This window comes from Athene noctua, chromosome 27, assembly GCF_965140245.1.
Source record: "Athene noctua chromosome 27, bAthNoc1.hap1.1, whole genome shotgun sequence".
NCBI lineage: Eukaryota > Metazoa > Chordata > Aves > Strigiformes > Strigidae > Athene > Athene noctua.
In genome coordinates this window covers 3,628,897-3,650,712 of record NC_134063.1, presented here as the reverse complement: position 1 = coordinate 3,650,712, position 21,816 = coordinate 3,628,897, and the positions used below count along the sequence as shown (strand labels likewise).

At 54.4% G+C, this 21,816-nt stretch overlaps 3 protein-coding genes across 3 annotated transcripts; 1 reads left to right on the top strand and 2 right to left on the bottom strand.

Moving 5' to 3' along the window:
• Positions 1–1,162: 1,162 nt before the first annotated feature.
• AMH (anti-Mullerian hormone) lies at positions 1,163–5,142 on the bottom strand. Its single transcript, XM_074928102.1, has 5 exons — positions 4,560–5,142; positions 3,327–3,487; positions 2,574–2,697; positions 2,245–2,437; positions 1,163–2,084 (listed from the first exon to the last, which is right to left on the bottom strand). Exons 1-5 carry the CDS (start codon positions 5,140–5,142, stop codon positions 1,163–1,165), a joined length of 1,983 nt encoding a protein of 660 aa, XP_074784203.1.
• A 2,309-nt stretch (positions 5,143–7,451) lies between these two features.
• SF3A2 (splicing factor 3a subunit 2) lies at positions 7,452–13,375 on the bottom strand. The gene is made up of 9 exons (XM_074927931.1): positions 13,327–13,375; positions 11,915–12,085; positions 11,354–11,425; positions 10,991–11,037; positions 10,209–10,318; positions 9,516–9,565; positions 9,082–9,222; positions 8,512–8,580; positions 7,452–7,936 (listed from the first exon to the last, which is right to left on the bottom strand). Exons 2-9 carry the CDS (start codon positions 12,038–12,040, stop codon positions 7,604–7,606), a joined length of 948 nt encoding a protein of 315 aa, XP_074784032.1. The 5' UTR covers positions 12,041–12,085; positions 13,327–13,375; the 3' UTR covers positions 7,452–7,603.
• Positions 13,376–13,449: 74 nt separating this feature from the next.
• PLEKHJ1 (pleckstrin homology domain containing J1) lies at positions 13,450–21,476 on the top strand. The gene is made up of 6 exons (XM_074928135.1): positions 13,450–13,597; positions 14,545–14,612; positions 16,119–16,185; positions 17,808–17,898; positions 18,095–18,158; positions 18,731–21,476. The coding sequence occupies exons 1-6, from the start codon at positions 13,504–13,506 to the stop codon at positions 18,794–18,796; spliced, it is 450 nt and encodes a 149-aa protein (XP_074784236.1). The 5' UTR covers positions 13,450–13,503; the 3' UTR covers positions 18,797–21,476.
• The last annotated feature ends 340 nt before the right edge of the window (positions 21,477–21,816 follow it).

Here is a 21,816-nt window from a genome sequence, read left to right as displayed (position 1 = left end):
TTTAATAAGGTATTAAATTGAATGTTTTAAAAAAAAAAAGAAGATCTTGTCCCTGGTTATGTTTGTGTGTTTTGTGTGCCCCCCCATCCATGCTGTGCAGGGGCTCAGGGCTAACGCGGGTCGCCTCAGGCTGCAGGCCGGGGTGGGTGCGTGCCAGGCTCCAGCTGTGACCCCCCAGACCACTGGGGATGCTGCAAAGCCCAAGAGCTGGTCCCAGCACTGGGGAACTGCAGCCAGAATGAGGCCAGGAGCTGATTTCAGGGGGTTGGTCCCTGCGGCAGCCCGGGCGGGTGTTGCTGAGGGCCGGGCTTAGCTGGGAAGATGATCTGGGGCAGCCGGGCTCTCCATGCTGATGCGGCAGGGACGCGGAGCAGGTGCTTTGGCAGCCGTTTGCACCCACTCCTATTAATGGTGTGAGCAGCCCGAGAGGTGTAACGGGATCGCTGCGGTCTCTCAGCCCTCCCTCCCCTCGGCCCCCCGCTCTGGCAGCGTCCTGGGAGCGGGGTCAGTGCGGGGCCATGCAGACGTGACCCGGCAGAGAGCCCCAGGCCACAGCCCGCAGCCATCCATGGCTCATGCGGGGATGGGTCCCCAGATAAAGGCTGGTCCCTGCGGGGGGATTTCACTTCTTGTTTTGCTTTTGCAGGCAGATCCATGTGGCTGGCGGGGGTTTAGTGAGGGGCTGAGGGCTGGGAAATGGCCAGAGGATGCTGGGGGGGGGGGGGGGGGGGTTGCTTGTGGGAAGCAACAACTGCCCTGCCCAGCTGCTGCAGGAACAGAAGGACAGAAGGCAAGGGATAAATAAGTGTAGTCCTGGCTGGATCTGCCAAGCCTTGCCCTCCTGTGACAGCCCCGCAGTGCCCATACCCAGCCCAAACCCCACTGCGGTGTCAGAGCGACCCTGCAGCATGGCCCCGCCGGCACCTTGGGCATCCCCGGCCTCAGGAGCAGGCAGGGGGTAACGCCAGGCTGCAGAGCAGCCCCAGGGACCAGCACGGCTACAGACAAACCCAGAACCAGAGCAAAACTAACGAGCCAAACCGTGGGGAAAGGACATGTGGGGAGCTCTCAGCTGGGCAAGAAGCACCAGCTCCCGAGCTGCGAGGGCAAACTAGGTGGGGGGAAACGGGATGAGGGTGAGCAGGGAGGCAGGTGGGTGCCTCTACCGACAGCCACACTCCTCTGCCACCATGTTGGGGAACTTGCGGACCTCCAGCCCCTCCGTGGAGAGGCTGATGATGAGCTGGTCCGAGTAGCGGACGGGCACGCAGCAGGGAGCCCGCTGGAGGGGTGAGCCCCGCTCCTGCATGCCCAGCAGCAGCACCGTGTGCGAGTAGTAGCTGGGGATGCGGGTGGAGAGGGGAAGCTTGCAGGGACCCTCGCAGTTGTTGGCCGTGTAGACAGTGGGCATGACGATGAACTTGCGGTCGTGCAGGTCGATGGTCAGCTCCTGCAGGCGGCAGTGGGCCTGGTGCCGCGCGCTGCGGTTCTGCCGCAGCACCTTCCTCCGCTCCTGCCAGCGCGCCCGCACCGTCTGCAGCGCCTTCAGCAGCAGCAGCGTGTGCATCTTCCCAGAGCCGGGCGTCCGCTCGCCGGCTTGACCCTCACCCGGCCCCGGTGGGTAGTAGCAGAAGCTCAGAAGACGCTGGAAAAGCCCCATGTTGGCTTGGAAAGCTGGGATGTCCTTCAGCTCCTGGATCACCGCCTGCAGCTTGCCCATCAGCAGCTGCAGCACGGTCCCCTCTGGCTGCCAACCCCCCAAGTGCTGCTCCAGCACAGCTCCGCTGTCCTGGGGGAAAAGCAGCACCGAGGGCTCCTCTGACTGCACCAGACGCTCCAGCGCTGCCTCCTCCGACAGGTTGAGCAGCTGGTGAGGGAGGGTCTCCATCACCTGGAAGTCCAGCCAGTGGTGGGAGCTGGGCTGGGTGGGGGGCTCGCTGGAGGGGCTCAGGACCTGGCGGATGAACAGGGTCAGGATGCCCAGGAAATGGCTGCTGCTGCTGCTGCTGGGCGCTGGGGTTGAAGTGTTGGTTTGGCTCAGGGCGGTGGGGGACAGCAGGTCCTCGGTCCCAGCCTGGGGTGGGCTGCGAAGAGAATACAGGGAGGGTCACGGGGTGCCCCTGTACCTCGGGGGTCCTGCCAGGCCCTGCTGCAGTCCCACAGCAGAAGCACTGGGGATGCCCCTCTTCCCCCTCCAGCTCCCGGCCCCTGTGTTCTTCCATGGCTGCAGGGAGGGCCACAGACCTGAGCTGCGGGTACGGAGCCATGTCCACCACCCCGTCGGCAGAGAGGTAGGAAGAAGGGGCCAAAGCCACCTCCTCCTCCTCCTCCTGCCGTGCCTTGGCCAGCAGGAGCAGCACGGGGGTCATCCTGGTGAAGCATTTGTCATCAGAGCCAAAGAGGAGCTGCTGGGTCTCCATGGAGGGCAGGGGGGCACCTGGTGGGGAGAGGAGGGGTGGGGATGGTGGCCCGGGGTCTCCCACAGCCCCTCGTTACAGGCAGGCTTGACAGGACCCCAAATGCCCAAGTCAGGATGCAGAGAGCACCGACACCACCGTCCCCCGCATCCCTACCTGCCCCCCCGCGATGCCTGATGGCCAGGGAAGCCTCGAAGCTGAGCTGCTCGCTGCTGCGGGTGACGGATGCTACAGCGGCTCCCAGGACCAGGTACCGGGTGTCCCTGGTGAGGCAGAGGCTCTGCTCGGAGGCAAAAGACACGGGAGCACCGTGGACATGGGTGAGGCATCGTGGAGGCGGGGGACACAAATGAGCCCCCCCACTGTGGCCCCTGCTGGCTCCAGGTCACCCGGTCTGTGGTGGCCCAGGGACCAGCGAAAGGGGAGGGAGAGTGGGGAGTGGGGGTGCACCACCCAACCCCAGAGCTGGGCCGGGAGCCGCGGGGTGCAGGGAGGCCCATGGGATGCCCCTGGGTAGGGGAGAGAGCCCCGAGTGTGCCCAGCCCCAGACCCGCTTCTCCCGGCTGCGGTGCCGCGGCTGCTGAGCCCCGGGGCAGGTAGGGAGCCAGGACCCCCCCGGGCCGTCCCTGCGCCCTTGCCGGGAGCTGGGGATGGGGTAAGAGCACCATCTTCAGGCACGGCTCGGCCCAGCGGGGGTGCGGGAGGGCAGATGTGCTGGGAGGGGATGGCAAAGGGACTGGGAAGAGGATGGCAGAGGGACTGGGAAGGGGATGGCAGAGGGACTGGGAAGGGGATGGCAGAGGGACTGGGAAGGGGATGGCAGAGGGAATGGGCCAGCAGAGCCAAGACACCCCCCTCCCACCTTCCCTGATTGCCCCCAGGCCCGGACCCCCGGCCGTGGCCACCCACCTGCTCCCGCGCCAGCCCCGTGCCAGTGGCCAGCAGCTCCCCTGGGCGCCCGGTGCCCGGGTAGAAGAGCAGCACGGCGGAGCGCAGCTCGCCCAGCGACCGCCCCACCTCTGCCTGGAAAACCAGCTTGAACCGCAGCTTGGCCTGGGCCTCCCACCTCACTGAAAAGGAGAAACGGGGGGTGAAACAGGGCCCCTCCGGCGGGCGGGGGCGTGGGGGAGGAAGGGGCTTTGGGCCGAGCATCGGTCCCAGCTCGGCCGCCAGAGCGTCTGGGGCAGGAGCTGGCAGGGAGGAAGAACGCAGCAGATCCCCTCCCCGGTGTCCGGGAGGTGCTCAGTGGGGCAAACCCCGCAGCCTCTGCCTTGCTCCCGGGGCAGCTCTGGCAAATTTTCCCAGGCAGATCCCTATGGAAATCTCCCACAGCAGCTCCTCCCGTGGCTCAGGGGCGTTGTGGCCGAGGGACATCGTGGCCCAGGGACGTTGTGGCCGTTGCATCGCAGCCAGCAGCACTGCCTGGGGAAGAGCCATGTCCCGGCACTGGCAAGTTCAACTGAAAATCCAGAATCTGGGAGGAGAGGAAGAGATTTCAAGAAGAAAGAAACAGCCGCGTTCCTCTCACTACACGGGGGGCTGGGTTAAAACTAAGGGTTGTGCTCTCCCTCGAGCACAGCACTTACCACAGAGACAGGCCAGGGGAACACGCATTGCTGGTTTTCTCGTGAGGCTGAAGCTACACAAGCAAACCCAGGACCCCACATTCCTCGGCAACACCCAGCACGAGAGATCAGCTCGTGCTGCAGCTGACCGCAAGCAGCCGGGCTCACACCACAGCACGACCAGCCAGGTCAGCTCGTCCGACCCTCTACTCTCTTCTCCCAGTCAGACAAACTTGGGACAGGGTCCTAACCCGTGTTATTAAAGCAGAAAGTGAGATACAGTTGTAATCTCAAAAGCAGAGCAGAAGCCACCAAGACTGCAGCACCTGGGCGTCAGTCACAGGCAGGGACCAGGCACCCTGTTGCACACAAACTGTCATCACTACTAAAGCTTCTTAAAAGTGTACCCAGAAAGATATTTTGCTGTATCACTTCGCTAAATTTAAAAAGAACCCAACCCCACACATTTAATTTTTTGTTTAAATCTCTGATTTAGGGCAAGCAAACAGCACTGGCCTCCCTGAGCCCTGTGCTCGCCCCGCTCCGCTCGGCCCTGGTGCAGGGGTTTCACACCAACCTTCCTCCAGATGCAGCACGAGGACTCGGTCCTGCCCCGGCTCCACCAGGTGCGCGTGGATGTGCTGCAGGGGATGCAGAGCAGCACCCGCCTCGCTGGCCGGGCAGAGCCCCAAGGTCGGGAGAAGGCTTTCATCCCAGCTGGTTCGTTGTCTCAACAGCTTGATGAAGCTGCTTTCGTAGTGGGTGAGAACACCCACAACTTCCAGGTGCCTCGGGGTCAGCCCGTCCTGGCCCATTTTCACCCTGCACACGGGCCCTTCCAGCCCCCCGAGTGGCCACGGGTGCAGGCGAGAGTGGGACCAGCCGATGCCCCCATCCTCAGCCAGTCCCTGGAGGCATTTTGCTCCTGGGTCAGGCTTAGAAAAGAGGCGAGGATCAGCAGCCATCCTTGATCTTGCTGCCGAGCTGGGTCTCACTTTTTCCTGCAAACTGGTGTTTTCTCTCTTTCTCTCCTCTGCTTCAAGTCCCAGCTCCAGCCGGTTCATTGGGGAAATCCCTTCCCCTGTGCTGCCCTTTCTTGGAAGTGCTGCAGAGGGGAGCAACAGCACCAGGCACGGCAAAAGCACCCTAAGAGCCTTCATGTTCCCACTTCAGCTACTCCTGACAGTCGTTTGAGCCGCTCACAAGCATCTCAAAACGCTTGGGCTGAAGGGGAGGACGGCGTCTCCCTTATAAAAACCGGCGGCCTTGAGTTGACAATGCACAACACACCTCCCTTGAGAAACTCAAAGGCCGTCATGCTAGAGAGGAGGGAGGGATGTTTCAAAGAAACTTTTTTGTTCTATTTTTGGGTTTGCATCTAGTATTGGAAACATACAAAAATTAAAACTGTTTCTCTTACTCGTAGGGAAGCACGTCCTTGACTTCAGATGTTTTCTGAAGGAGGACGGATGTCTAGACTTGGACCTTCATGGGGACTGGCACATACTATTCCCACCAGCAGTGAAACACCGGGAGGGGAGAATTAGCCAGACTAGGAGGAGGGGGAGAGAGACAGATAATGGATAGAAACTAAGTAAATGTATGGAAAGCATTCTCCTCTCTTCCCTGGAAAGCCTCCCCCTCAGCTGGCAATTCCTACGCTGCAGTTTGCAGAGGCTGCCCTGCAGAGGCTCAGCACACCTCCTGAGCCCCAGGCTGCTTCAGCCCCTGAAGGAGAATCTCGCACGGTGCAGCAGCAGCCTGATGACTTTGAACACTTAAGAGGTGACTTAGAAAGTCTCACCACACACGTATTTTAGGGACTTTTCCCTCTACGAGAGGCCAATACTCACTGTAACGCTTGGAATTACCAATGCCACCCGCCTAATCCACTCCAGAGAAACCTCCCTCCATCCTTTTTTTGACAACAGAGGGCAGGGGGAAATGTACCCACAAAAAAAAGTTCCAACACACATTCAGACCCTTGTCCAGGTTTCCAAGACTTTGCAGTTCAGAGCTCAGGATCTGGCTACAAAGCATCCTAAACGGGCTGCACACCCGAACTGGGGAGGGACAAGAGGCACCACACCGAGGGGCTGGTGAAGGTGACTTCGCTTCCCCAGAAGCTGTGGCAAAGGACACGCACCCACACAAGCCTCTCCAGGCATCGGGCCAGCCCAGCTCGAGGCAAAGGGCTTCAGCACAGCGGTAAAGCCAGCGAGGGCTGAACACACCAGGGGGGGGAACTGAGCGGGACCCGTGTCAGGCCCGCGGAAGCGGCACAGACCTTGATTCCCCCATCAAAGGGCACGCAGCTGTAGGGCTGCGGCCAGCACAGCCTCCCCCGCGGCCAGTGAAATGAGCCAGGTGCTGGCCAGGGGCAAGCCCGGGTCAGGCAGCCTGGCCCCCAGCCATGCCTTTACCACCGAGCACCCTGGTGCCCCGCAGCGAGACACTCCAGTTCAGCAAAATGAATCCTGGAAAGGACAGAGAGGAGAAATCTCGGAACTTCTACTTTTTAACAGGAACCAAATGATTGTTTGAAGGAAACATTTAGTATAAATAAAACCACAGAGAACTAAAAGCTTGCCAAAACCAGTCTACTAGTGGGAGGATATATACAATAAAAATCATACATGACAGCAGGTGCTCTGTAACGCTAGACAGTTGATGAATTATAATAGTAAACTAAGATTTAATATCACTGCAGCTTTGGTTATTTCATTTGACTAAACATTCCCAGAGATCCCTGGCACAAGCAAGAGCACCGACACTTTGTTTGTGAACCCACATTTGGCATCAACAGCGGGTAGGAGCTCGGCAGCTGCGTACCGGGGAAGGATGATTCTTTCGAAAATTGTCAATGAAATCTTGTCTGGCACTTCTCAAGGACTCCTGAGCAGGCATCCAAACTGATTTCCTCAGTAGAGATGTTTCCAGCTTTTAGCTGGCACCACCTGAGCTACAGCACAGCGCTCTGGCACCAGGAGGAGAAGGGAGGTTTCCAAATGCAGCAGGAGCGATGCTCTTCCGATTGTGATCGTAAACCAGCGGGAAAACAGAGAAATCTGGGTTTAGAAAATCCTGCTTCCCCTCCCTTCTGCCCCGATTACTGGTGCTGCAGGACCAGAATCCTTTCTGTGTGTCTATGACAAGTCTCCCCATCCCTGAATGAACAGCTTGTGATAAAGGACTTGGGCTGAATAGTGACTAATTAACTGGCTGGTAATTTATGGGCTACACACCGAGCAGCCTAAGCGGGGTAACATGTTAAAGCCAACACAGCTGAGCCGGGGTTGATGCAGCGATTCAGTTAGAAGGTGGTGAAGTGCCTAGAAATTTTCAATCCTTTGCCTCCTTTTTGGGGAACTCCAAACTGTAACCAGACCGGGAATGGTTTATATATTTTAAGGGCTAAAGAAAGTGAACACTCGGCAACATTTTTAACCAAAATACCCGGAAACATAGAGCAAGGAAAATGGAAAACCTTTTAATGAACCTACAGGATTTAGTCAAATTCACAGGCATACAAAACAGACATATTTATCTGAATCAGTTGTGATCTGCATATAAAAAGATACGAACTAGAGGAGTCCAGCAGGACTGAGTCCAGAAGGGGCTTCAGTTGGAGGGAGGCGGAGGGGGAATAGTGCCTGGCCCCTCCGTGGGGAGGGGTGGCCTCATCATGGGCGGCAGAGGAGCAGGGGGGGGCACGCCGGGTGCTGGTGGCAGCTGAGGTGGCACGGGAGGTGGTGGCACCGGCCCAGAGGGAGGCATGGGAGGCAGAGTCATGCCTCCCGGAGGTGGCGGCGGCATGGAGTCTGGCAGGGGGGGCCTGGGGGGCAAGCCGTTCATCAAGGGAGGCGGAGGAGGCCGCTTCACAGTTGGGGGCCCTGGAGGAAGGTTTGGGGGAGCTGGGGGCTTCTCCATCTTGAAGTGGAATTGAAGGAAGAACTGGGGAGGAGAGAGGAAAAAAGCGAAAAGGGAATAATTAATCCTCAGGACAACTTTGTGCCATCACACAACACAGCTCCCTGCTCCGGGAACACAGCTTGGATCTCTCCTGAGCAGACTGTGGCTGCCCTTCCACCTCGGCATCATTCACGACTTGCACCAGTACTGCCCAGTACTTCAACTCCTCTGAAACTCATTCTGAGCGCTACGCCATCTGTGAGGGGGTCGGTACCCCCTGCTCTCCCACAGGACAGCGACAGCCAGCTCGTGCAGGGAACAGGCAGCGAGCAGCCTGAGAGGACACGGTGTTGCACGTTTGTGCACGGTTCTGCTGCTGCTGACGGCAACCGAGAGTCCGTGCCCAGGTTAAATGCTCACTGAGATCACACACGGGTGGATCTTTCTGTCAGGAGTCACTGCATGGTTGTATCAAAGGAATGAAGATTTTAGCACCAAATCCAGCACAGGTATCACTGCTGTGCACTCTTCCTGCACTGCCTTTCCCCACAAAAGCTGCTCTGAACCTCCTACTCCCTCTTTAACCCTTAAGAAAAATGTTGCAGTGCTCCAGCTACCTGCTTGGTTTCCCTGTTCCAGTGGGTCCAAAACTTTCCTTCTGCTTTGTCGATTTCTCTGCTTGGCACCTGCAGAAAAAAAGAATAAGGAACTATTATTAGGACCACCAGATTAGCTCAATGGCCCTTTTTAGCACCAGAGCCTGCAAGATAAGCACAGTTATTCCAGGCCTTTGTGAGATGTGCTGGTCTCGGATGTTATTAGATAGAGATGGCGGCAGGAAAGAAGTTACTTCCCTATCGGTCAAGGACAAGTGCGCTGGCAAAAAAACCTCTCAACATCTGCACAAAGGCTGAGGAGCAAAGCCCAGAAGGATCCTTTCTGTGCCAGACCCTGAGAATTCAATGGCTCCCCAGAGCTCAGCACACAGCCTAGTTTTCATGCCAGAGTCCTCCACTAATTCTCAGGAGGTTTAATGACTTCCAGTCACATCTTCTTGACCCTTCTCTCCACTCCATTAACCCCCTGAGGGCTAGAACAGAAGTCTGTAATACTGTTCGCTGGGAATTACAGTCTTGGAAAACATGGAAACGGAACTCTCCCAACAATCAGTTAATCCCAAGCCTTACCTTGAAAGCTATGGTTTCGTAGGGCTCTGCTGCCATCAGAAGGTATTGCCAGCGTCTATCAGGGGGCTCAATCCTTTGCTCATAGGCCGACATGAACCGATGACGAGGCATGATGCTTTCTGCAATCTCTGGATAATCAATCTGTTGGGGTGTTATAGCAGCATCAAGAAGAACATCCCCTTTTCACCCCTGCTTCGTACAAAACAAACCCCTCAGCTACGAAGCGTATCGAGAAAACGTAGTGCCACCAAAGGAAAGAGCTTGACAACTACAAACATGGATTTGCTTGACACAATCAAGAGCAGAGGACTAGCAAAATAAGGCCTTTTTTTTTTTTTTTCTTTTAAATTTCATGAGTCCTGCAAAGAACTCCTCATTTACCAGCACTTTTGCTTGGATAACCCAGATACCAAGAATTTTCACAGGGCCCTTACCTGGAAGAGAAGGCTCTGCTGGCCTGTTTCTGGATCTCTCTGTTTGGTCACTGTAAAGAAAATAAAGGTCAGTATATGGCACAGCAGCAAAAATATATAGCAACAATACTTCTGCCCTAGGAAACGCAAAACTTCCAGCTACAAAGTATTACATGATTTTTCTCCCACTTATCAAACAAAATACCACAATGTCTTTAACCAAAGCTACTAAGTATCTCTACCAAAATTCAGCCGCTGTGGGGCAAAGATACTGTGCACTGCAGAACAAGGCTGGGAGATAAAGAAATGAAGTTGTGCACTGAAGGCTGAAACAAAACAATGAGGAGTTCAGAGAAAAAACTTGAGCTATATATGCAATGAGTGATTTATGAGCGTTAGTGAAAGATGGTACAACACAATAAAAGGAGAAGAGAGGCTGAAACAATGTCATCACCTCCTGCATGACTGCTAATAAGAGCTGAAAGACTGAGACATGCCGATCTATTATTAAAATGGTTCTCACTCGACTGTCAGCAATAAAGAGATGTTCTGTGGGTAATTTAAACAATAAAGGACATCAGGAGATAAGCCCATATCTTATTCATGGACAGATCTGCTAAAAAGTCTAATTAATAATTCACATCCACAGCACTGCACTTCAAGCAAGCTCCAGCAGGCAGGAGGTGTCTCCTGTGACAGACACCTCTGACATACCTTTATAACCCGGCCGTCCAATTTTCACAAATTTCTTCACTTCCACTTTGACTTTTTCTGGTGCGGGCTGGGCAGGGGCTTCCTTCGCTTCCTTGGCAGCACGACGGGCCCTGGATTGATTTGAAATGTGTCAAATTAGAACAGGTTAGCTGTGCTTGTTTCTAAGGGATACGCTAGGAGCAGTCTGAATCCCTTACCACAGAACATTCGGCGCTTCCCAGAAAGCCAAGAAAACCTGCTATTTCTCTTCCATGCACCATTACAGGCCATGTGTATCCCTGCCTTCCCCTGACTAAAGGCTGTCATCTCATTTATTTATCCACCCCCAAGATGACCTTGGTGCTCCCCTCCACAGATGGATTTGAGAAGACTTAGTTCTTGAAATAAAAGAGAAAAAAAACCCCACAAACTACTTATCTAAACCAAAGCAAACTGGATTTCTTAAAATAAAGCTTAGAAACTTCTCCCACCCTGTATTCACATAACCAGATTCTTACAACTAGACTCAGACAGTTTGCTTTTAAAACTCCTTCTCCCCTTTCCTTCAGAAATCCCACAGCTGGCTTTGAACTTGATCTCGAAATGGAGCCTGGCAGCACCGTTATTTTGTCTGTACCTCCTGGCTAGTGCCAGGCTGTTCACTAGAAAAACATGCACAGTCAAAGAACACTGGAGCACAGTGTGCTACCGTATAATGGAGCTCAAGATTTATAGATGCCCCAAATCATCATTTTCAAGTGCTTAGGTAAAGGAGAATAAAGCTACAGTGGAGAATGACTTACAAATTGGTCTGATGCTTCTTCCCCTGGGTATGTGCTAAGTAACTTCCCTGAAATAAAAAACAAGGTGGAAGGAAGTTAAATGAAGACAAGACTGTTCCTACACTGAAAGGTACTTGTCACAGAGGAGAGACTATATCACACATTGACAAGGATATTTTAATCCTTAGCAGAGAGGAATCTTACTCAAAAATTGCAGATTGCTCTCAACTGCTGAACTGTCATAAACTGTCAGGCTTAACACAGAGAAGCCACTACCCACCCATCATCTCTTCAGCAGTCAGTCACCAGGCACGTCCCAGGTTCTTGCACTATTATTCTAAAATACCTGCTGCTGAGATCAAGACAGACAGCTCTTCAACTCACCTCATTGTTGTGCAGCGTTAGGCAAAGCTTGCATTCATAAGAGCCCAAGTGATTTTTCATAAAATAAGGGTCCTAGAAAGAGAATTATTAAAAAGTTACAAGCAAAATACATGGCAAAACAACAGAAAAATCAAAATACTGCCGAACTTTTGGTGCACTGGAAGAACTGAGTTCATAGATTTAAATGAATAGCATAATACTGCTTTAGGACAAAGAACACAGAAACAATAGCAGCTTTGTTAATTGGTGACAGCATACGCAACTGCAGGCAAGAAACAGCAAAACACAAACCAGCCCTAAGACTGAAAATAACACAGTAACAGCTACTTGAATACGCAACTGCTGGCACCTCTCTGGTCAGCCCCATCACAAATGTTTCTCATTCAACTCCCACATTACCAGAAAAAAGAAGTATTTAATTCCAATCCACAACTCTCCACTAAATCTCTCACCCTCCAAGCTGTTTCACTCAGAAAAAGCTCCAAACTTATCCCCACAATAGTCTGCAGGATGGGAGCCCCAGGTCTTTTCTTTCCTACACCCAGAGAGGCCAAGGCTCACCTTGTTGATGTCGATGGTTTCCAAAGCCAGCTGCCGGAGCCTCTCCCTGCGGTCACGGTTACTTTCTGAGGCAGAGGCTACGCCTCCGCTTCCAGTTTTACCTCCAGGTCGATGCTGAAAATCCATGATGGGGACTTCTGTGCTTCAGCTACTTTTGGAGAAAGAAAGAGTCTGGCAAAATAAGGAAAAGCAATGTGAGTGATAACGAATGCTCTTCCTAACCTGGAACTCACATCACTATTTAGACTCATCAGTAAAAACGTGAGAACAGCACAACAAACCGTGCCCTGGACATTCCCCCTGGAATGCAATTTCAAATGGAGCAGGTCTTGTACCACTGGTACTAAATTAAGTAGAAATAAAATGATCCAAACTAACAAGCCCCCAGAGCCTTTCTCATTTCCTCAGCCACTTTTTCTATGCAGAGATGTGTTCCTCTCCAAGCTCAGCTGGGCCCCTGCGAGGCACAGCAGCCCCACCGACTCCCCCCACACCCCCCCTCCAAAACAGGAGCTTTCCCAGGAGACTCCAATCCTCCACCTTGACAGCAAAGAGCCCCAGAACCTGCAGCAGGCCAAAGCGCCTCTCCACCACCAAGGTTCTGCACTGCCCCAGCAATGCCCCCCCAAGGCCCCAGAGTCACCCCCACACAGCCCCAAACTCTCTGCGAGGGTCAGAGCCCCCCACCGAGGTCAGAGCCTCTGCACACTGTCCCCAGCCCCCAAGTGAGGTCCCTGAGACCCCACACACCTCCACACACACATACACAAATCCCCCAGCAAGGGTAAAATCTTTGCAGGAAGGCCATCGAGACCCCCTAGCCCCTCAGCAGAAGTAAAAGCCCCCCCTCACACACCCCTCAGTAAGGCCCAACTGCTCTCAAATATCCCCCCTGACCCTCAGCAAGGGTCAAAGCCCAGCCCAAACACTCCACAGCAAGTGTCAAAGCCCCCCTCAAATACCCCCCAACCCCTCAGAAATCGTCAAAACTCCCCCCAAACACACGCCCCCCCAGGCCTTCAGCGAGGATCAACCCCCTTCCCAAACACCCCCAGTCCCTCAGCAAAGGTGAAACCCACTCGAACACCCCCCAACCCCTCAGCAAGGGTCAAAGCGCCCCCCAAACACACCCAGCCCCTCAGGAAGAGCCAAAGCCCTCCCCAAGAGGCTCCAACACCGCAGCAAGCGCCAACCCCCACCCTCCCAAGATCCCCTCAGCAAGGATCATCCCCCCATCAAACATCTCCAGCCCTCACCAAGGGCCACCGCCCCCCCCCAACCCCTTAAGGAGAGTTAATCCCCCCCAAACACTCCCCAAGCGCCCCTCAGCAAGGGTCACCCCCCGCACAGCCCTCAGGAACAATCAAGGCCCCCCCGGCCCCCGACAAGGCCCCCAGCGCCCCGGCCCGTACCGGTGCGCGCAGCCCCGCTCCCGCGCCGCGCATGCGCGCTGCCCCCCCCCGCCCCGCGCGTCGCTTCCTGCTTCCGGGGTGAGCACTTCCGGGGTGGGCAGAAGCGCTTCCGGGGCGCGCGCGGCGGGCGCGGCCGGGGCCATGGGGCGGCCGTAGGCGGCGGGGGGGGGTCTCGCCATGCGGTACAACGAGCGGGAGCTGCTGTCCCTGGCCCGGCAGCCCGCCGAGAAGGCGGCCGAGATCTTGATGCGGGTGCCCAAGAAGGGGAGCGGTGAGGGGGGGGCTGGGGAAGGACTGGGGGGAGGCTGGACTGAGGGGGGGGCGGCACGGGGGATAACCGGAGGGTCAGGACTGTAGTTGCTTGGGGGACAGGGCTAGAGGGGGGCTGTGGGAGAGGGACTGGGAGAACTGGGCGCCCTGGGGATGGTAGAACTAGTGGTATTGGAGAATCGGGACTGAAAAATCGGGGGCAGGACTGAGAGTGCTGGGGGGAGTTGGGGGGGAAGGACTGGGGATGTTGGAAGGCAGGACTAGGAGCAGACTGGAAGGACTGGTACGAAGGTCTGGGGAGCACAAGTGGAGGCATCTAGTCCGGGGGTACAGGATCAGGGGGCTGGGCTGGAGGGATGGGGTGCAGCTGTGGACAGCGTGGCTGGCAGGGGCCACGGGGACCAGGACATCGAAGGAAGAGGCTTTTTCCTCAAATCTCCCAGTGAATTTCCTTGCAAACCAGCACTGGAGCATGAGCATTAAAGAAAGTCCCACCCTTGGCCTAAGCATAGGTCCACCCGAAGACCTGCAGCATTCTGATGGACTTGTCCCTCAGAGGTGACACCTGTGCTGACAGCCCCAGGCAGGGACTCCCCCAGGATTTGGAGCCCTCCCTGGGGGTGGCCGAGGTCCTGTTGGCCACGTCGTGTGCATGTCAGTGGTGCGATGCTGTGGGCTCTGCCCAGAAGCCACTCAAGAAGCTGCAAAGTGCCTTTGTCACGCTGTGGCTGCAGCTCAGCCGAGGGCAGCCCGGCAGGGTCAGTGCAGAGGGTGCCCTGCCCGAGCCGGTTGGGTGTCACAAGCTCCTAGAGGAGCACAAGTCTGAACTGTACCAGAGCTTTCCAAGGGGTTTGGTGGAATCAGTGCTGTGGAAGGGGCTCCCCTCCACCCCCCCGGTTCCAGCTGGTTCGCCCCTTCCACCCACCTCAACACTCTTTTTCTTTGCAGTGTTAAAGAAACGCCTCGTGAAGCTTGTTGTCAACTTTCTCTTCTACTTCCGGACGGACGAAGCGGAGGTATGGAATCTGCTCTATTGTTGTTGTTTGTTTTCCTCCCTCTCTCTTTTTCTGTGAACTGATTGCGTGGGCTCTGTGAAGTGATACAGTAACAGGCTGCCAGAGCCAGGACACAGCGCCCACGTTTCCTTTTCCATCAACTCAGCAAAGACTCGTGGGGGTGAGAAGCAACACTGCCATCTAACCACACCCAGGTGCTTCTCTGAGCTTGGAACGAATCTTCTAAACATAACCATTGCCCCAAAACCACAAAGGTGGAGTCTGTAACGTTTGTTTGCAGGACGGTGCTTTATCATGCCAAACTGAGGGGAAGCTGATATTTTGCTCTCCCAGGAAAAGAATTAACATTGTTTGTTCTGCTTTATGCCAGGAATTTTACTTGTATACAGTGCTCGCTGTTGCTGGGAAACTTTTGTGGCCGTACCCTGTCAGTATTGTTATTTTGTGCATGCAGAAGCCCTGCTTAGGTCTAAGAAAAAAGAAGTGAGGGATGAGACTTCAGTTTCTGTTTCTGGCTTTGCTGCTGCTGAGATCTGGTGATTTTTAATGAATGCCTTGATGAATGTTGCTAAAGATTCTCTTGGTGGAAAATTAATACAAAAGCAATGTTAATGTGTTTGGAGAAAGGTGCTGTGTGCGTGCTGGTGCTACAAACAAAGGAACTGGAAAGCTTTTAGTGGCATTTCTAGACTTAATCCATTGTAAATATTTTACCCTGATAATGGCTGAGCTCCTGTTTTCAGAAATACCCTTTTCTCCTTTCTGCTGAAGTGCAGTTGCCAGTCGCTGCTTCACTGGAGCTGCAACTGCTTTGGCGGGGAGCCAAGGCATTGAGCAGTTGCTCTGGTGTAAAACCATTGTGCCAGAAATACAGAGTAAACCAGGTTTTTCAGTGTCTTCCCTGCTGCCTTGTTTGCCTCTCACATTTTATTTAGCTTGGACAGAAGAATTCACTTGTGAGTTGCTTTTGTTTATGGCTCGTATCACCCTTCGGTTCTCACATCCTCACTGGATGTGTGCTGGTGAGCAAATAGTACCTGCGGTTTGTCTCTTTATCCTGAGCTGTCCTGGTTCACCAACGCGCTGTTCTTAACCTCTTGCAAGGCTCAAGGACTGCCCTTACGAAGTACAACAGGAGTTGTTTGTGTGTCACGTTCAATACTTCATCTTCGTTTGATTTCCTGAGCAAGGAAATTAAACTCCTTCACTGCCTTCACATCACAGAAACGAATGCTAAAGCCCAGGCTGAATCTGAGCAAGTAGAAATGTTTAACACCTGATTAACATATGCAAAGTGTTACAGGTGAGACTAGCACAGTGAAGCATGTCAGCAGACACAAAAAGGTTGATTAAAAGAACATGGAACATTCATACAATTAGACTGAATTACTTGAAAAGCAGCACCGTGTTATGAAACTTGCTTAAAAGGCACCGGGCAGACTCTGGGTTCTCGCTGTGGCACTGGTGGGTGATGTGGGCTAAACCCTCTCTCTGGGTCTTTTCCAGCCCATTGGAGCTCTGCTGCTGGAGCACTGCAGGATCACCAAAGAGGAGGAGAACGTCTTCTCAATCAGTGAGTTCTGCAGATGCGTTCCCTTTTGCATTTCTCTTGTGGAAAATAGCGCTACATAAAAGGAAATGTTTTGCTGCTTAGTTCCTTCTTTTTCCTTTGGTAACAGTGAGGTTAGAGCTCCTCAGCCCTTCTCCTCGGTGGGGTTAGAGCTCCTCAGCCCTTCTCCTCGGTGGGGTTAGAGCTCCTCAGCTCTTCTCAACAGGGTTAGAATTCCTCAGCCCTAATCCTTCACAGTGAGGTTAGAGCTCCTCGGCCCTTCTCCTCACAGAGGTTAGAGCTCCTCGGCCCTTCTCCTCCCCAGCTGCCCGTTGTTACTCTGGTGTTGCCATGCCCCATCCCGAGGACAGTGATATTTTATCCCTGGCTGAAACAATCTGTCTGATTTGCACAGCTGCATGTGAGGAGAGAAACAGTAACAACAGACGGACCATGGCTTTAGTGCTTGTGGAAATCCCTCTCTGGGAGGGTTTGGTATTGACAGATTGCTGCTTCTGTACTATTGCATTTTATTTAAAAAAAAAAAAAAAAAGTGAGCCTCAGATAAACCATCTGTCGGGCTAATCTAGCACCAGTCCTCCCGCCACGCTGTTTGTCCTTGTGTTGATAGCTGTGGCTCCAGCTGGCTCATGGTGTGTCGTCCTTTGTAAGCAGCCTTTCATCCAACAACTAATCATTGTGCGAGAGGTATGTGGCAAAAATAACAGGATGTTTCTCCAAGGCCATTCCCATATCTTTTGGCCTGGTTGTCAGGCACAGCTGCTCCTCTGTGCAGAGCCTTGTCTCCTCTTCTAGCTGGGAGTTCTTGCCGTCTCCAAGAGACCCTCAGACAGCCTGAACATACCTATTTCTCTAAATTTCTGTGGCTTTAGGACTGCTGGGGGTCTGGTGAATGAGGATTCCTGAGAAAAGTGTTAAAACTGATGGCGGGAGGTGTCAGGCTGTGTCCCTGCACGGCAGCCCTGAGGGGTTTGGATGCAGTCTGACCCGGTTATTTCTCAGCAGCAGCCCAGATCTCTGTAGACTGTGTACTAAATAGCAGAGCTCTGGGGACAATGTAATTAATTAGGTGTCCTGATTCTGTCTTGGTAAAGAACTGGAGTTGCACAGGGACTTGCTTTCCACTGTGCACAGTACCAAATTCCCAAAAGCCTCCAGCAAAGGCAGGTTGGTGCCTTCTCTGAGTGCTGTTCCTCCTCAGGTGGCTGCCCTCTGCATGTGTCAAAATCACTTCCTCAAGACCATTTTCCACTTTGATTTATCTCTAAATCTTTGGTGACTGTTTGCACAGAAGCTCAGGGAGTTTCAGCCCCGGATCTGGCCATGTTGGTCCAGTTCAGTTCCGAGCTGTCGCTCTCAGTTGGAGAAGCTGCTCTTTCCTCTCTGAAGTCTTTAGCTACTCTAAGCTGACAGAGGCTGTAGGCAGCTGCTCCGGGCCAGCCAGGAGCCACACGGGGTGAGGGATAGGGGCGAAGGCCGGGGCTATCAGCTTGTTCACAGACATCTTAGTTGAAGAGAGATGCTAATTGTGGCCTGGCAGGTTCTGGCTGTTGCTGGGAGGGAGACAGCAGAGCATAGGCAGCTCTGCTAGGATGTCCCTTAAGCTTTTTCCTTAACGCTGGCAGGTTTCATTGAGGAGCCAGAGAGGAAATACTGCTTCGAATGCGACAGTGAGGAGCAGTGTCAGGAGTGGATTGAGGCACTCAAGCGAGCCAGGTAGGCCGAGCCACCAGCGCAAGGCTGGTGCTTTGTGCTCTGTGCTGTTTGTTTTCTGGGATCAGCTGGTGGTGAAGCCAGGGAGGGAAGCAGTCGTCTCCTCCCAAGCAAGCTTCCCTTCAGCTCTAAATAGCATCTGAAACTTCTCCATATCCTTTTCTGCTCAGCCTGCACATGGTCTGTTCCTGTCTTACAGCTATGAGTTCATGAGGAGGAGCTTGATTTTCTATCGGAATGAGATCCAGAAAATGACAGGGAAGGTGAGTGCCTTGAATTCAGCTTGTCAGGTGGTGACCGATGGGTTTGGACTGGAGCAGGGGCTGGTGAGCTCAGGTGTTGTTGCCAACTGTCCTGCCCAAGGCTGTTTGCTGCCACGTGTAGGAGTGAGATCCTGGGGTAAGCCAGTTCCTGAAGCCATGATCTCAACAGCCAGACCCGAGGGTTGTGCTCAGCTCCAGCCCTCACACGTGCACTCTTCCAGCAGCGGAGTGGCCTGAGGTTTGTGGCTGGAGAAGTCTGGCCTTGGCGAGCCCCAAATACCTCCAGTTTTGCAGAAGGGGTCACAGGCAGCGCTGACCAGATCAGCACATCCAGGGCTTGAGATGCTGCTCACCCCCCTGCCAGGCTCCTCAGAGCTTCCCTGCTCGAGGCAAGGGGCCTTGGGTATCTGCTGTGTCCCCCCCAGGCTGTGTGACTTCCTGCACTGGAAACAGCAGCCAGGGGTGGGACTGGGGTAAATCCAGCACACGACTGGGACCTGAGGCACAGTCCTGCTGGCCTGCCTCGCCCTTCTCTGCGTCTCACTGGTGCCCTCCCTGTGCTCTCGCTGCAGGACCCCCTGGAGCAGTACGGGATCTCTGAGGAAGCCCGCTTCCAGCTGGGAACACGCAAGCAATAATCCCCTCAACTTGGGTGAACTGGCCCCAGGGTCACCCCCAAGCCCCCCCTGGGAAGAACAGCAGCACTTCCCCAGAGCAGTGACCAAGTGACTTTAATTTATTAGCCAAATAATTTTGTATTATTTTTTTAAAGGGAATTCACTGCACATTCCCACTTGCCCCAGCTGTGGAGGAAGCCAGTCTTAACTGCAGGCTGCAGGGAGGGAACAGAGCTCCTGGCACCTGCCATCCTCCCTGCCTGGAGCTTTTGGGACCAGCCCTGGGCCAGCTCTAGCCCTCCTCTTCCTCCCTGTCCCTCTGCTGCAGGGAGCTACCCGGCTTTTTTGGCTCAGGATCTTCCTGCAGTCCCCAGGAGGAGCCAGGGAGGGTCGTTCATCCCCTTGCTGTAAGAGGATGCTCCAACTCATCTCTTGTCTGTGCTTGCAGGGTTAACCCTGTCATGCCCTCTCCTGGTCACTGCAAAGCCCCTTCCCTCACTGGCAGAGCCTGGTGGCCCAGCTGTTGAGCGAGGAAGAAGGGGGGAAGCCCCTTAATGGGGAGAGCTCAGCCACACCTCCCCCCTGACACAGTGCCTGTGCAGCCCCTAGCACCCGCGTTTTGGGGCTGTTTTGTTCTTTTCCCTCCTCTGGGCAGGAGGTGCTAATACCTAGAGCCTTGATGAAGCCCACGCTGCAGCCCCTTAGAGCACCCTCCCAACTGCACAGGAGAACGAGGCTGCGAAGCACCAGGGAGCGGAGACAGGGCTGAGAGATCTGTGTCACGAGCCAACCTCCCTCTGCAGTGCTGTGGGCTGGGCTGTGCAGTTATTCAGCTTCCCAGAGGAGAAAGCCAGATGGAGGGGTTTGTAAGGACAGGAACTGCTCCCCTTGGGCTGGACGTTGGAGCTTCAGGGCATTGCAGAAGTGAAGCCCGGGGAGCATTTGACAGCTGGGCATTAACACTTCGTTCCCTGAGCCCTTGCTGCAGCTTTTTCTCCCCTTTGTGAGTGTCCAAAGGGAGAGACCAGAAAACTGCCAAGGTCAGAGCGAGCTGCCGGGGAAGGGCTGCAGCTCCTGCAGCGAAGAGATAAGCATTAAGGAACAACATCTCCCCTTCAGCCATGGCTCTGGCTGCACGAAGGAAAACTGCCCAGAGATGAGGGAGGGGAATACACGCCCCACACCTGCACCCAGGGCTGCAGGAAGGGCCCAGGTCCCGCTGGCAGACAGTTGAGGACGGAAGGAACTCGGCTCATGGCTGGGGCAGGTAACGGCAGCACAAAGGCTCAGTCTGGGATCTGGGGGCTGCAGCGCCGGGCCATGCCCTGCCTGGCGAGCAGGGAGGGAGGTGGGGTGGAGCAGCCTGGGCTTGGCAGGAAGGTTTGGGGCTCCTCCTCTTTGGCTGGGAATTAATGCCAAAACAAGAGCCCATAGCACAAGCTTTAGGGGCCTGGCCTTCCCTCTTTACCTCATGCTGCTGGGTACCAGGAGAGTGGCAGATGTCACTGATGCTTTATTTTAACGTCAAACCCACGGGTTTTTTTTTCCCTCCCCAGATACTCCCTTTCCCTTCAAAGGTTCCAGGTGCTTGCTCCAGCGTTACCAAAATCCGCAGAGGGGCAGCTGTCCTGTGTAATAAGCTGAGGGCAGGGCAGGGTGGAAGCAGAAAAGGGGCCGTTTTGAACAGATGGGAGCTCTAATGGAAGCAGCAGTGAGGGATTAAAAGCAGGAACATTTGAGAGCTTGTGCTTTAGGGAATTAGTGTCCTCAGATGACTTTAATGTGCATTTCAATCCTCACAAGCCTACTCTGCTTTACCTCAGCGCAGGGGCACGTTCCTGACACGCTAGTGGGGTACGCAGCAGCTTTACTTACTGTGAAAAAGAGACTGGTCTGTCTGGTCAACCCAGGGAGGACAGACGGACGCGCTGCAGGCTCAGCAGCAGGGTAACTATTTCCTTTTCTGTGGCATGGGCTGAGCAGAGCAGCCGTGGGCTCCCCCAGCACGGCCTCAGCCCTGCCACAGCTCTGGCATCGGGGGCATGTCAAACCCCTGGGGAGCCGAGTCTGAGTATTAGTGAATCCTTAAATGTGCAAAGTCAACCCATCTATAAGCAAAAACGCCGGCAATTCTGCCAGCGTTCACTCATTTCTAGCAAAGAAACTTGCAGTGCTACAGCGAGACGCAGCAGCTCTGCCAGCCGCCCTCGGTAGTGAACAGTTGGCAACCATTTGCCTTCCAGGGCTGCCCAGAGCGTCCTCTTGCAGAGGCAGAGCTGACACCCACTATCTTCACTGTACATAAAACGGGCATTTGATTTAGATGTTCTTGGGAACAGTTGGGTGAGTGAGAGATAATCCCAACGCCTATTTAAGAGGCAACAATGACGTTTCTTAACTGAATGTAAGACAAATGCTGTGAAGAGTTAACAGGCCAGCCAGGCCCAGTACCGTAGGTCAACTCCCAGAGTAGGGCTGGGACACTGTTAGGTTGCAGGAGTGAGGGAAGATGATGGTACTTCTAGACACTGAGATCTGCATCAACTGCTGGTGATTTATAGACCACTGTTCATCTTTTACCCTCTGGTCACTGTGCTTTCTGTATTCCAGGGGCCTGTTCCTGTACAGGCCCCCTGAAAGCGTACTGAAGCCATTTCTTTGTTGTACAGCGAACATTTCTAATAAAAACATTTTTAATCTTTGTGGTTGTTCTAAGAACCCAAAAATTTCACTGGGGAGGGGCAGCTGTAGTGAGCTCAGGGCCTGGGTGCCCCCACAGCTCAGGCCTGGGCCCTGGCACCCGTGGGGCAGCAGGTGGCTCCACGCGGAGTTTTAGAGCTTGAGCAAAAAAAAAAAAAAACCACACCGAGGAAGATGAGCTGGGTGAGGCTGCTGCGACCTGCTTCCACCATCTACAAACCCAGCTAGAGCCGTGCAGGCGTGCCGTGCAGCAGGGTCCTCCCTCACATTTTAAGCATCTCACCATGAATTAGCTTAGAAAGTGGCGTGGCCAGCGCTTGCAGAGTTTAAATACATCACCT

Excerpts from the sequence above, each read along its gene's own strand:
- AMH (XM_074928102.1), bottom strand. The coding sequence starts at position 5,142 with ATGAAGGCTCTTAGGGTGCTTTTGCCGTGCCTGGTGCTGTTGCTCCCC. Across the intron at positions 3,488-4,559 it reads CGTGCTGCATCTGGAGGAAG|TGAGGTGGGAGGCCCAGGCC; the intron begins GTTGGTGTGAAA and ends TCTCCTTTTCAG. Across the intron at positions 2,085-2,244 it reads GCTCCGTACCCGCAGCTCAG|CCCACCCCAGGCTGGGACCG; the intron begins GTCTGTGGCCCT and ends TTCTCTTCGCAG.
- PLEKHJ1 (XM_074928135.1), top strand. The coding sequence starts at position 13,504 with ATGCGGTACAACGAGCGGGAGCTGCTGTCCCTGGCCCGGCAGCCCGCC. Across the intron at positions 13,598-14,544 it reads GGTGCCCAAGAAGGGGAGCG|TGTTAAAGAAACGCCTCGTG; the intron begins GTGAGGGGGGGG and ends TTTTCTTTGCAG. Across the intron at positions 14,613-16,118 it reads TCCGGACGGACGAAGCGGAG|CCCATTGGAGCTCTGCTGCT; the intron begins GTATGGAATCTG and ends GGTCTTTTCCAG.
- SF3A2 (XM_074927931.1), bottom strand. The coding sequence starts at position 12,040 with ATGGATTTTCAGCATCGACCTGGAGGTAAAACTGGAAGCGGAGGCGTA. Across the intron at positions 11,038-11,353 it reads TAACGCTGCACAACAATGAG|GGAAGTTACTTAGCACATAC; the intron begins GTGAGTTGAAGA and ends TTTTTATTTCAG. Across the intron at positions 9,223-9,515 it reads AGCAGAGCCTTCTCTTCCAG|ATTGATTATCCAGAGATTGC; the intron begins GTAAGGGCCCTG and ends ACACCCCAACAG.